The sequence below is a fragment of the Muntiacus reevesi genome, chromosome 6 (genome assembly GCF_963930625.1).
Source record: "Muntiacus reevesi chromosome 6, mMunRee1.1, whole genome shotgun sequence".
In the NCBI taxonomy this organism is placed as follows: domain Eukaryota; kingdom Metazoa; phylum Chordata; class Mammalia; order Artiodactyla; family Cervidae; genus Muntiacus; species Muntiacus reevesi.
Window position 1 is genome coordinate 48,303,835 of NC_089254.1, and position 14,230 is coordinate 48,318,064.

Below are 14,230 nucleotides of genomic sequence, written 5' to 3' on the forward strand. Positions count from 1 at the left end.
ACATGAGCTTTGTGATCTTCTTTTTCTGACTTACAATATAAATCATAAATATTTTCACATACCATTAAACATTCTTTTTAATATAATTTTAAGTTGCAGGATAGTATCAAAGAGCATGGATAAACTATAAATACTAACAGTTCTCATTTTTTACATTATATGATTTTCTTTTTAACTTTATAATTCTGTGGTGTGTGTACTTTGATATAAATCCTGGAAATCTCTGTTTTTTTTTAGCATAAATTTCCACAAGGGAAATTTCCAGAGCAAAGGTGTAGCAAACATTCCAAGACTTTGGAAAAGTAGTTTCAAATTCTCTTCCATCAAGGTATGAGAGTGCTAGATTTCAGGAACCATCATCAACAATGTTGATTTCTGATTTGGGATTTGTTTTGTTTTGTTCTGTTTGTGTGTGTGTGTGTGTTCTGTAAGTGAAAATGGAATCTCAGTATTGATCTTATTCTTATTTATTTGATCCCTACTATGGCTAAACACTTTCTGTGTTTACAAGCTCCTTGTAGTTGTGAGAGAAATGATTATGGTATCCTTTGTCTTTATTTCAGTCTCTGTCTCATGTTCTCAACTAGCTGCATAATAATTGATAAATTATGACATTCTGAGCTTTAGGCTCCTGGACTGTTGAGGATCTTAAGTCAGGTAATATAGATGAAAGTACTTTGTATACAATAAAGCAGTAGTCCATTTTTTTTCATTAGAAACAGGATGGTGAGTAGAAAAAACATTTAGAGTCAAAGAAGCCTAGGCTGACTTTTATGTTCTAACCAGTTGTATAAACTTATTCTAGTTACTTAAATTCCCTAAAGCTCAGCTTCCTGATATATAAATAGAAATTGTTCCTACTCACAGGTGTGAAGTGAGGGAAGAGTCATATATAATTCATCAGGGACATGCCTCTTGAGTCACTGGGTGAATGGTGAAATCATCAAATGAGGCAGAGAAGACACTGGAAGAAGCGGGTTTATGAAGCTTGGGAAGTGATAAATGTGAAGTGTTTTGAGGACCTTGCAGGGAATTTGGAAATAATGTATGAAATTCAGGAAAGAAACTGGGGCTGAAGATTTGCCTTTGAGAGTCATCAGCACATAGATGTCAGTTGAGCCTGGGCTGAGTCACCCAGAGAGAGCACGAAATACCAGAAGGAAGCCGAGGTGGGGACCCTATGGCCGATCACCACTTAAGAGGCAGGCAGCCAAGACTGAGAAGTCTTGGTTGGAATATAAGATTACATGGAAAGAGTGGTTCACTAAAGTTAAGTTAAATAAATATTTCAAAAGAACAGTTTTAATGTGTTGGTAAAGACAGAATCCAGATTGCAGAAGGCAAAAGTCAAAAGATAAGAAAGTAAGAACAGTTTTAAAGGCAAAGGGAAGAAGAATGATAAGGCTTGGATGATGGGGCTCTGGGGGGCCAAAAGTCAGAGAAGAAATTTCTTTAACTTGAAAATATTTAGATAGTAAAAGAAGTCAGTTGAAAAAAAAGAAATTGAGCTTGTAGAGAGAGAATAATTGCTGGCCCCATGTCCTGAGAAGATGAAGCAAGATAACAACAGTTAAGGGCAGGGGGAAGAAAACATCCTTCTCTTAGAAAAGAAAGAAGAAAATAATAATCTCAAGGGTGAAGAAAGAAGCTGTAAGCATTCATATATGCCGCTGTATATTTTATAGCATCTATATATTTTCTCTCTATGTTACAGAAGTCAAGGCCATCTGCTGGGGGTGAGCAGATCCTGGGAGAGATTGGGAGTTTCAGGAAACTGGTAAAAAATCTGGAATAGCTTTTAGGGAAATGGTAAAGAAAATTAAGTAAAGACAAATGAAAACACTTCCCAAAAAAGTTTACAGGCCCATTTGAAGTTGAAACAGTGACTGTATAAAACTTATAACTGACTAGAGTATTTCATTTTCCCAGATAGCACTCCCTTCATCAAAGCAGTCAAGTGAATGTTTTATAGCAAACGATTCGGTGAAAAGAAAAGGGAATTGAGGGTGCTGCTGCAGGAACAACTGAAGTGACTGGTGGAGGTTAAACCAGGAGGAGTCCAAAAGGGAGAACTAAGGAGACTAGAAATTTTCTTGAAATTGGAAGGCAGTAAAGATGGGATTAACAGACTGAGAGAGCTAGGATTAGGAAATTCTAAACTGAGAAAGAGATCCCAGAGCAGGACATTTCCAAAGCGGAGTAAGTCTCAGCACTCACCAAGCTCAGCATATGAGCATGAGAGGAAGCTTCTGAAGAAGTAACTGTAAATAGGATTTCTGAGGACAGTATTGGAAGGATTTCTCATGTGGGTGCTGAAGTCTTAGACACAATGACAGAAGTTTAACCAGCACCACTGTCCTGGGTAAATAACATCAAGGAGTGTCCAGAATTTGCTAGGTGATGGTGAGAGTCTGGAGGATGAGGATATAGCCAGATGGAAGGCAATGGTCCAGTGAAAGGGTTGTAGACTGTGACATTTGGTCCAAAACCTAGCTTCATCCCTTGCCTGGTACATGAGCTGAGCCAGGTCCTATAACCTTACTAAGTCTCCATTCCCTTATCAGCAAAATGGAAATATTAAGATTACATCATAGGAATGTTGTAAGAAATAAGACAAAACATGTAAAGTGCTTATCTAGTACCTGGCACACAGTAAGGGCTGAAGCATGCTATCTATTTTATTAGATGAAAGGAGTATGAGATGGAGATTAGAAAAACAATTGTCTGTAACGCCAAACTCCTTGCTTTTCTTTATGTCTAGAAGGGCAATTGAAATTCCTAAAATCAAAGAAGTAAAATCAATCTAATCCACACACTTCTCCATAATTTTTCTAGGCAGATAAAGAATTATTCTCTCACCTCTATCTTAAAAATAGAATTACAGTGACGCCCTTAGGGTCAACTTACTTATATAAATAAAACCAGTATAAGATATTGTGAAATATGTAGAAATAGGACATTGGTTTCATAATGCCTGTATTTACTCAACAGAAAAAGTGATAAGGAAAGAGGAACTCCACTGGTATTCTCAATAATCAAATATTAGTCCTTTAGAAGCTGAAAAATCATTAATAACATTTTTTCTGACAATAAGAAATGAGAATTTTTAATAGTGAATCAAAATAAGTGAAAACAGTAGAAAACAATACATAGGTCTATCCCATATATATCTTTATGTTTACTGGTATATGTAAAGCATGCTGGACTGGAACTTGAGATCAGAGAGGGTAGCATTTACTGAGGAACTATTATGTGTGTGGTACTATGCTGAATATTTTCCATAAGTTATCTCAGTCAATCTTCACAACAACTTTGTAAAGTATATCTTAATATTCCCACTTTACAGATGGAGAACCAGAGGTTCCACAAAATTCAGTAACTTGCACTAGAGAGCAAATGGTGGAACCAGTACTCAATTCCAGTTCAGTTTGTCTCCAAAACCTATGAGCACCGCATTACTTCCTAATTTATTATGTGAAACAAATTACATGACTTAGAAAAACATGAAGAGGCCCATCTGTCATATTTAATATTCCTGGGCCTCTACCTCTTAAACTACAAAATAAGTGGAGTGATTCCTCTTTGAGTTCTAAGAATTCTATCATCATTCTAACTTTATTGCCCATTAAGGTGAAAACCAGAATCACAAATAAGAAAAGCTTAAATATTTAGAGCAAACAAACAGAAGATTCTGACCTCCTCCCAGTAGGCTGTCACATTCTCCATCACTACATCTGTAGTTGTTAAGTTATATTCCAATGTCTTATATTCTTGCTTTTGTAAGAAATCCTGTTTATAAAAGAGAGCAAAAACATATTATAGAACTAGGATAGTGTTAATATATTATTACATCTATTTAAACTCTAATAAGTGCTACATTTTGTATTTTTATGAATTATACTAGAAATTTTTTCCTAAAAAAAAATTTTATGTGTTTTAAAGTTAATTATCAAGTACTAGGATTCATTATATTAGAAATGCATTTAAATGGGACATTTTATAGAACTTATTTATACATTAAATTTTAACATACCACTGACTCATCCTTGTACTAGACTACATGTTAACTTTAGTAATGAATTTATAAAGCACACCTGAACTACACACTAACTGCCTCAACTCAACATTAAGAGAGAGAAAACTCGTACTTTCATCTTGATAGCATCCTCCTTTTATTAGGTCCATGGTCCACCATTGGCAAACTCTGATAGTGGTTTAGTTGCTAGGTCTTGGACCACTCTTGCCACCCCATGGACTGCAGCCCACCAGGCTCCTCTGTCCATGAGATTTTCCAGGCAAGAATGCTGGAATGGTTTGTCATTTCCTTCACCAGGGGAATCTTCCTGACCTAGCAATCAAGCCCGGGTCTCCTGCACTGCAGACAAACTCTTTACCGACTGAGGTACCAGGAAAATCAAACTCTGGCCTAGGTTAAATAATGGCAGAACTACCTTAAAGTGACTAACCCTTCACCCTCATTTTTTTAAATTATGGCACAGTGATTTATTTTCTGGATTAAATATTTAAATATATATCAAAACAGTATAATAAAACATTTTGAATTGTATATTAATTCTAAAAATTATAACCACATCCAAGTTCCTGGTGATGATTCTGTTAGCTTAGCATAAATTGAGTCTTATTACCTTATGGACTTTAGAACTTCTCTTCAAAATTAACAGCTACGTCAGCATGCTGAGATTTTAAGGTAATTAATGTGGCATACAATGTCATTCTCATCCATCATACTGTTCAGAAAAATACTTGGAAAAGTTTAAGGTAAACATTCCTAGCATTAGCTAGAAAATTTTATAACTTTCTGATTAATCTGCCACCATGATTTTGCACATTTGCCAAGTTCATTAGAACCATTCTATTGATTGATTACTTGAATAATAATCTCCAGAATACAGAAACAATATTTTCTTCAATTTCTCTGACTAAAATCTCACAGGCTTTCATTTTATTTCACTAGGCTTTACAAGGGCTCTTTGAACCACATACAGACATCAAGAGAGGAAATACTGTGCATCAAACAGGTCCAAGGCCAAGAATGCATCTCTAGAGATGCAAACTCTAGAGAGTTTGCTCATGACAAAAGTGCTAAGCTGTTCCAAATTCATTGAGTCAAATGACCCATTTTGGTACACTACCTGTATTTTGTTTATTGCTCCAAGAGAATCATACCAAGTTTGTACAGCCCAGGGGAACTGCCGAGTAACTGCCATGCGCAAAACGATGCAGAATGAGATGGTTGTGAATATTTTTCGAAGGATGATTCCTTTGAGCAGTGCATAAGGAAGCACAGATAAAAATACCACAAAGAACCCTGAGAAGAAGAAGGCTGAGCTATTGAGGTATCTCACATAGGCTGCCTTCCGGGTAAGTTTCAGTTCTGTTCTAAAAAAAAAACAACAAATAGTAAGATTTGGGGTGCTTATATACTTTCCAAAATATCAGGCATCTTGGAATAAAAAATCTGGACATAGACTCTCAAAAGCTTTCTCTCCGTGTTCTAATCCTGGTTCTACCCTACATGAGCTGTGTGACCTTAAGCAAGTTATTTAACCTCTGTGGGCCTTATCTGAAAGGGGGGTAGATGATAATGAATATACCAGCATATAATACCTATAAATATTATTTTTAAATAATCTCAATGATTATTACCATAATTATTACATTATTTTTATATCTTCATTTACATTATTATTAATTTGTAGATTAATGAGACTAGTAATTTTTTATTGGTTGATTGGTGTTTTAAGTATTTAAGTACAGATATGAGAATAATGTTGAAAGATTTATAGAAAGAAAAGACAACTCTGGGATTCCCTAATGGATTGTCAACATTTTAGAAGTTCTGGATTGGCTTTGGAGACCCTTAAAAATAACGTATGAGCCAAAGAGGAGTGGTTCTCAAGGCTTAGCACAGGTAAAAACCACCTGAGAAACTTTTTAAAATGCAGAGTATCAGGATCACCATTCAGAGATACTGAGTCTGCATTAGGCCTCCACAATCTGCTTTTTAAAAAAGATTGCTGCCGGTAATTCTTGGAAAATTACAAGAGAATAGATATTGCATCCACCCTCTCTCCTTTCAGGATAATTATTTGCAATCATCCTTTTTTTTTTTTGTCCAAAATGCAAATGTGAACTATTTTTTCAACACAAACAGAAGAGGTTTAAATGCACCAACAGGCAGGAAACAGGGAGTGCAGAGCTGGCAAGAACAGAGGACAATGCTTCCTCCGACCTTCATCTCACAGGATCATCAAAACTGGAGTCACCTGTGATCCTTCTGTTCAGCTCTTGTGACGGAAAGAACAGAGATGAGACAGACAAGGAGAGCATGCTGGTGGGAGGGAGTCATAGCTGTGTCTGGCATTTGGGTGCTAGGTCCACATGCTTGTACAACTCAGAAAAGTTCTGATTCTCAAGTGGTAGAATTCAGAGGAAATCTTTTTTTCAAGTCTGAAAAAAAATGTAATCCTCAGCACTCTGATGAAGAAAATGAAGTACAATGCTCCCAACCTACATTGTGATTCCCAGTCTAACATGGTTTAGCTTACCTATTTTAACTAATTGGCATTAAAGGCAGGTTATGATTTTGGAATCTAACTGGGGTGTGACTCTCAGTTCTACTGGTTACAGCTATGCCATCTTAAGCAAGTCGCTCTTCCCTGTTCCTACAGAATCCACATCTACAGAAGAGAAATGTTTAACATCTCCCTTGTGGAGTTGTCACCGCAATAATTGACAACATAGGAACCTGCACTTAGAACTTACATGTCTCTCTAATCTTCAACGGAAAGAAGAATACTGTTGGCTAGGCTTATATTTTGTTAATGCTAGAAAATGTTGATTACAAAAATGTTAATAAATTTGTCAAAATTGTTATTGTATATTATAAACAGTTGAGGAAAATGAAGGAATGATACTACAAGAAAAGAATAACGGGCTCAAGAACATGTATTGATATAATAATCACCCAGAGAGCAGTACTCCCCATAATAACAACACTAACACTTTGAGCCATAAAAACATTTTATCTTATTATGATTTAAAAAAAATTGAATTACCAGAGGCCAGTAAAGAAGTAGATTTTCAGGGAGCACTGCATAGCCTTGTGACCAGTTCAGCAGTGAACCTTGAGAGCTAACTTACTTGTTGAAGAGAAAAATTTCAACCAACTAAGCAGGATTTTTACAGATGTTTCTGGAAAGAAAATATAATTCCTTTCCTGGATTTGTCTTGAAAGGCATAATAAAAACAGGTGACCAATCATGTTTGGGCAATAAATAGTCTTTTACTCTTTCTATTTACATGGCAAAGGACTTACCATTTCAGCATCTCTTTTGTTGTTCCAATCACACACCTGCAGCTCACTTACCACTGTCTACTGGACTCAGCCTGAATCCCTGATAATCATACTTATATCCTCTAAAGTGGAATTCTTCTCTTTAGTATCTTTTCTTCCTACGAAACTCTCATGAGCTAATTCATTCTGAAATTATCTGCCCTTTAAGAGAAGATCTATGCACACTGAGTCTCCTAGAATCCTTTTTTAAATTGCAATTTGTAGAACATGGAACTTGACTAAAGAAAAATGGTCTTAGAGCTACAGAAATACCTTGGTTTATATCATGTCCACAATTTTCTCAGTAACAGTATCCCAGTCTGTGCCATACTTTTTTGCTGGCTATAATCTTTACTAACCAGTGAAAGAAAGGTTATCTGAGGCAAAACAAGATCAGGGTTCAAGATGGGTGCCAAGTACTGATTCTACTTCAGGCGGCAGCTTTCATTACTTGAATTGACTTTTCAAGTGAAGGGTTTATAGAACACAATTTATAGATATTACCCTGGCATTGCTCTTAAGTAAAGGAAGAACAAACGTATTTTAAACAAACAGAAGGGTTGTTTTTTTTTTTTCTGGTTTGCTTTTCATGAGCCATAACATATAAATTAAGGAAGTTGTAATATTAGAGAATCATTTATTTGGTTTAGAGTTGTATCTTTTTAACTCTAGCAGTTCTATTTAAGGTTTCATTCAGTCTCTAGCATCATGATCATTAGTTTAGCCTACTAAGCAGCTGTAAATACAAATAGGCAGTTCTTTCGTAAGATATCCTTGTAGTGCAAAAATAGCTCCCCTATGTAAAATGACAGTCCCATGAAAATGACATTAGACCAACACATGAATATTGACATAACTTAACACAACTATTTGGTTGTCAGAAATTTCAAATATGAGCTGAAGTCCACTGTGACATACTCATTTTAAATATGTTAAACCTTAATTGACTAATTCAACTGATATTAAAATTTTTGGAATGACTTACTGTCTTAGGTTTTCAATGATTTTTTCCATTGCTTCTTCCCAGCAGTATGCCTTAACCGATTGGATATTTTCAATAATTTCTGATGTAATCACCAGTCTTTCATTGATCTTTCCAGCTCTCTGATCTCTGTAAATTATTTCATCCACAAATCAAATACTTAGTAAAAATAAGTCAAACTGCCCACTAAGAACTGCCCAAACTTTTAAGAAAAGCCACATTTCCTTTATTAAACTGATGAATGTTTATTTTATTATCAAATACACAGTAACAAAAATAGTAACTATCAATCAGCAAATGCCTCCCATGTGTAGACACATGTATTAGATGCATGCCATATACTATGCCTAATTCTCTGAGGGAGGTGATTATCTCTTTTTAAAAATGAAAAAAAAAAAAAAACAGAAACACAAAGGTTGAAACAGCTTGACACAGGTCGTATATCTAGTAAGGTGCAAAGTGGGATTCAAACTAAGAACTATTTGACTCCAAAATTTGAACACCTTCTATCACACTCTAGTTGGCAAACTCTTTCATAAGCAGTGATTGGAATCACTGAATCATTCAGTAATAAAAAGCCACTAAGGCTGTGGTGTGATGATTCTTGAACCAGAATAGAAAAAGCCTATGAACTTTACCTAAAATGTATGCATTCCTTCCTATTCACATAAGTGTTTTATTCATTGTATCTAAATCTCTGATGTGCAAAAAAAGCAAAATGGATGGTAACATACTTGTAAAGAAATTCTATAGACTGGCAAGTAAAAAAATGTACCATTGATACAGAAAGTATTCTTTATATCAAGGTCCCCAATCTCTGGGATCTAATGTCTGATGATCTGAGGTGGAGCTGATACAATAATAACAGAAATAAAGTGCACAATAAATGTAATGTTCTTGAATCATCCTGAAACCATCCCCTCCCCCAGTCCACAGAAAAACTGTCTTCCACGAAACCAGTCTCTGGTGCCAAAATGGTTGAGGACCACTGATAACATCATGAAAATATTCCTTTTTGCGACACCTAGTAAGAAGATCATGGTTCAGTACACAGAGAAGTTCTGGTTTTACCTGAGTGGGCTAGTATGTTATACATTCTGCCTAATCCTTCTGACAGCCGAAGGGAGATGAGTACTTCATTTTAAAGATGAAAAAACCAGAAACACAGTGGCAGAAGCAGCTTGGCACAGGTCATATAGCTAGTAAGAATGGAATCTGGGTTTCACACTATTTAAAGAGTTTCTACCTGTACTTCATCATCATTTTCCCTAACCCGGCTTGAAGAAATGCGAGGACTACAAGGAAAGCAAGCCCACAGAAGGTGAAGGCCTGCAGCAACTCCCAGAGCAGCCCCATCAGCAGCGTCACTTGGAGAGGAGCGATCCACACGAAATGTGCCAGTGCAAGGCCCTGAAAAATAAAATGACAGGGAAAACTATGGACATTTTATCCTCCACCCCCAAACAAAGAGAAAATCAAGAATAGGAGAGAGAAATCAAGCACATACAATCATGGCTCTGAATGCACTAAAATCCAGGTGTTCATTATACGGCGCACACAGCAATGTGCTTAAACATTCTACACAGAGACTAGGAATTCCCCCCAAACTAGCTTCAAGTCACTGTGATTTTTTCCAGCGGATACGTGTGGTGATTGCATATCTTAAGTACCATGTCTAGAATACTTTCAGCAACTTACTCCTCTGTGAATAAAGCAAGAGCCATGACACTGAACATGAGAGGACAAGACTCTCCTGAATTTCAGTCTATACAGTTGCACAACCCTATTATCTGACCAAATACTCAGAAAACAACATGCACACTCAATTCAAAAGTGAATTACTGAGCATCTGCTGAGCGTTCGATAGCATGCTGAACACTAGAAATGCGAAGATAAGTACATTATGTATAAAACACATAATCTGTCCTCAAGGACCTTGAATTTTATTGTGAGAGAAGACAGCCCTAAACAAGAATTTCTCAGAGTATCATACTCAGCCAAAGTAAATAACTGATTTAAATGATTACAATGAAACAAGATCTGATAAGGATTTAATTTTGAAAAACCACACCAAATAAAAAGCCAGCTGAGGTGTCCTTGAGTTGTCTGGTTCTGCGAGATCCCAAAATGGCACTGTGCTACACAACTTAGCCTTCTCGGTTTTCAGATATAGGGAAGGTAGGGATGCTTATCACATAACCACTCATTAACTATCTGACCCAGAAAATCCTTGGGGTCGTATGATTTATAACAAAGGTGCGTAAAAGAGTAAATCAGTAGGTACATACTTCATCAAATTTGTTCAGGTTGTTGGAAAGGAGACTAACAAGTTGTCCAATACTTATTTTATCTAGAACACGGCTTGAGAGCTTCAAAGTCTAAAAGGAAATGGGAAGTTAGATGATGTCACTGCACAGTAGACAAACATATTTATAAGCATCTTATAATACAGCTGAGGAATTAGGTAACTATGCATGCATTTTTTAAGTAAACCTAGTAAAATTATCTTATGTTCATTTAATTTAGTATCTTCTCAGATTTATAAATATTTCTCTATACAACAAATATTATACTGGCATGCCTCTAATTACATTATTTTACACTATCTAGAGAGTGTTAACAATTGTTTCTAGTCCAAAATGGGAAAAATATTGTACTTAAATATTCATTTATATACTGCAGAGCTTTTTTTACTTTTGTTTGTTTTTATTACAGATGGAACTAAAGGCAAGTGAAATTTGAGATTAAAACCTTGGTCTCATAGGGAATTATTTTCAATATCTTGTAATAACCTATAGTGGAAAAGAATCAGGAAAGAAAAGATATATATATATCTGCATCACTTAGCTGTATACTTGAAACTAACACAATAATGTAAGCCAATATATTCAATAAAATTTTTTAAAATAAAATCTTGACCTTAAATTTTTTATGCACTCTATGGTGTGCATGGTGATGGTGACTATTGAATAAAATTACAATTAAAGTCAATACAAGTATATTATTAATAATTATTTGAAAGATTACATTAACAACAAAAAATTCTTAAATTTTACAAAGAAAAATGCATCCATATATACAAAACAGGATTATTAAGTAGATAAATTAATTATTATTATGAGAGATCACAGGCACACTTCGCCTACAAAATTTAATATGAATTGACTTTGACTGAAGAGTACTCATTTAACATTTGCTTCAACTGAATCTCTCACATATGTATTGAGCACTTAGACACAAATCACTATATTCAGGGTTTCAGGGATTATTATTAGTTATTAAACAAAATTATTACCTCAAGACACCTAATAAATACATGACTAAATATGATAAACTAGTTAAAGGGAGTGGAATATAACAGGGTAGTTAAGAGAAAGTTTATATATCTGGTTATAAAATCTGCAAATATTTCATTGAGGGAGAATTTAAGATGGTATGGAATAATAGATAGTGTTTAGATCAGCACAGATAAAGAAGGAACAAAGCAGTTAACTCCAAATGCTATTAGAGTAGTATGTGAGGAGCAGGGTCCATCGAGCTCGATGATACGCGATTTAGTAACATAGTCTCAGGTGACCTGAGTTCTACAGTGCTTAACATGGAATGTACGTGCACAATAAATACTCAGTGACTATCTACTCATTATATAGTGATCTTTCTCAAAATTCACAGGCAAAGTTCAACCTCGTATACATTTCGGTTCATTATTTACAATCTAATTTGAATGTATCATGTTGCAGATTTTGGAACAAAGAAAATGATGCTCTATTACAAAATCTGTAATAATCTGGGACAAATTAGTGGCTGCCTGCCACATGGATGAAACTGGTCAGACAAGGCACTAGTTAACTTCAGTGACCAAACCACAGCTGCATGGAGATGCAATTGTATTCTTAGATGATGATGTCAATGCAGGTCAGTAGGTACAGCTAGAGGGGTAAAGCAAACTGGGTAAGAACACATATAAACAATGTTGAGAAAGGACAGACATAGCTTCCAACTTTTCATTAATGCATTCTGGGTTTGAAGGAACATATATTGCTGTATTTGTGCTAAACATAAGAACTAATCCACAAACTAAACAGCTCTTTCTTTGACCTCCCTTTCCCTTTAGCCCCAAGCCTTCATGTCTCTCTTTCTATGTAACACAATTCGACTTGCAACATTATTTCAGTACTTATGTTCTCTAGTAATTGGAAAACCCTTAACTTCAAGGGGGAAGACCAGGTGGCACAGTGGTAAACAATCTGCCTGCTAATGAAGGAGACATGTGATGTGGGTTTGATCCCTGGGTGAGGAAGATCTCCCGAGTAGGAAATGGCAACCCACTTCAGTATTCTTGCCTGGAAAATTCCATGGACACTGGAATCTGGCAGTTCCATGGGTCATAAAGAGTTGGACACGACTTCAAGGATTGTGACTTATCTACTTTAGAAATTCTGAAGCAGTTCTTGCACAATGTTCTATATTTTTTAGGCCTTTAGTTTATGAAAATATTTTATTCATAAAATAGGAATAATAGTTTCTACCATATAGAGTTTTGAGGAAGATCAAATGAAATGATATACCTAAGTCACTTAGAAGTTTGTCATGAACATCAGTTATCATTATAATAATCACTTTTATAAATATTTTTAAACTGTATTCAACTTTCTTTGATATGCATCTTGTCTAAATTCTATCTTCTAAATGATACCTAACAATTTATTCACTTATATAAAATTTCTGAGTCAAGATAAGATTTTTATTGATTTACCACCCATGCTTTCCTGGTGATGACTTGTGAACTAATGAGATTGCAGCTGGGGTGATTTGATTAAACTGTGGACTCAGTTTTTTACTTGTGCATCCATAAAAGGTCTTTTTGAACACTAATGTATAACCATCAAGGTTTTACACCACCACTGACCTTGCATGTATATTATAGAAATGTTAATGGGTTATTTGTAGAGGGAATTTCAGGTCCACAGCTCTTATAAGTCAAATATATAAAGTTTTTATATTGGGTGAAGAAGAAAGAGAAGAAGGGTAAAGAAAATAACCAAAATAACCAACAACTATCTATAAAAAAAAGAAATCTTTAATCTTGGTAAATCAAAGAGTCACACAAAAATCAGGTTGGTGAACGCACAAGTCACTGTGTCACTAAGATGACCTTAAATTGTGTTTTAAGGTAAGAAAGTCCTTTTATTTTCCCACTGTGATGCATGGCATGCAGGATCTCAGTTCCTCAATGAGGGATCCAACCCGGGTCCCATGCAGTGGAAGTAGAGTCTTAACCACTGACTCACCAGAGAAGGCCTGGTAAGGCAGTCTTAATTTGAATTTACCCAAAGCATGGTTTAGCAACTTGGGCTTTTAACTTGACAGTGCATATGGAAAAGCAGAAAGGTTCTTATGGTTGCTGTGTATGTGTTATTCCAAAATTTTTAATTTCCAAGACTTAGGTTGACAAAAATCTAACTCAAAATAAGGCAGTGGATACTATCATTGTGTCATAACTAGTTAAAAATAGCACTAAGTCATGTCCAACTCTTGTGATCCCATGAACTGCAGCCCGTCAGGCTCCTCTGTCCATGGGCTTCTCCAGGCAAGAATACTGCAGTGGGTTGCCATGCCCTTCTTCATGGGAACTTCCCAACCCAGGAATTGAACCCATGTCTCCTGCATTGCAGGTAGATGCTTAACTGACTGAGCTATGCAGGAAGCCCCCATAACTAGCTAAGATAGAAATATCAATTGCTTGGTTGATCAATAACAATTACACACTATATTCTTGTCATTGTACATAAAGACAAATGGCATTTTACCATAAGATGATATTTTGTCAGTGACTTTTATGCACAAAGCAAGAATCATTTCAACAGGGAGCCATGGATTCCAAAAACTGA

At 35.6% G+C, this 14,230-nt stretch overlaps 1 protein-coding gene across 1 annotated transcript in view; it reads right to left on the reverse strand.

Moving 5' to 3' along the window:
* The window catches only part of CFTR (CF transmembrane conductance regulator), a 197,247-nt gene that overhangs the window by 135,576 nt on the left and 47,441 nt on the right, over nucleotides 1-14,230 (reverse strand). Inside the window, exons 7-11 of the mRNA XM_065938474.1 lie at nucleotides 10,628-10,717; nucleotides 9,586-9,749; nucleotides 8,343-8,468; nucleotides 5,154-5,400; nucleotides 3,697-3,789 (exon numbers count right to left, since the gene is read on the reverse strand). Coding sequence (XP_065794546.1) covers nucleotides 3,697-3,789; nucleotides 5,154-5,400; nucleotides 8,343-8,468; nucleotides 9,586-9,749; nucleotides 10,628-10,717 — 720 coding nt within the window. The remainder of the gene's footprint in view (nucleotides 1-3,696; nucleotides 3,790-5,153; nucleotides 5,401-8,342; nucleotides 8,469-9,585; nucleotides 9,750-10,627; nucleotides 10,718-14,230) is intronic.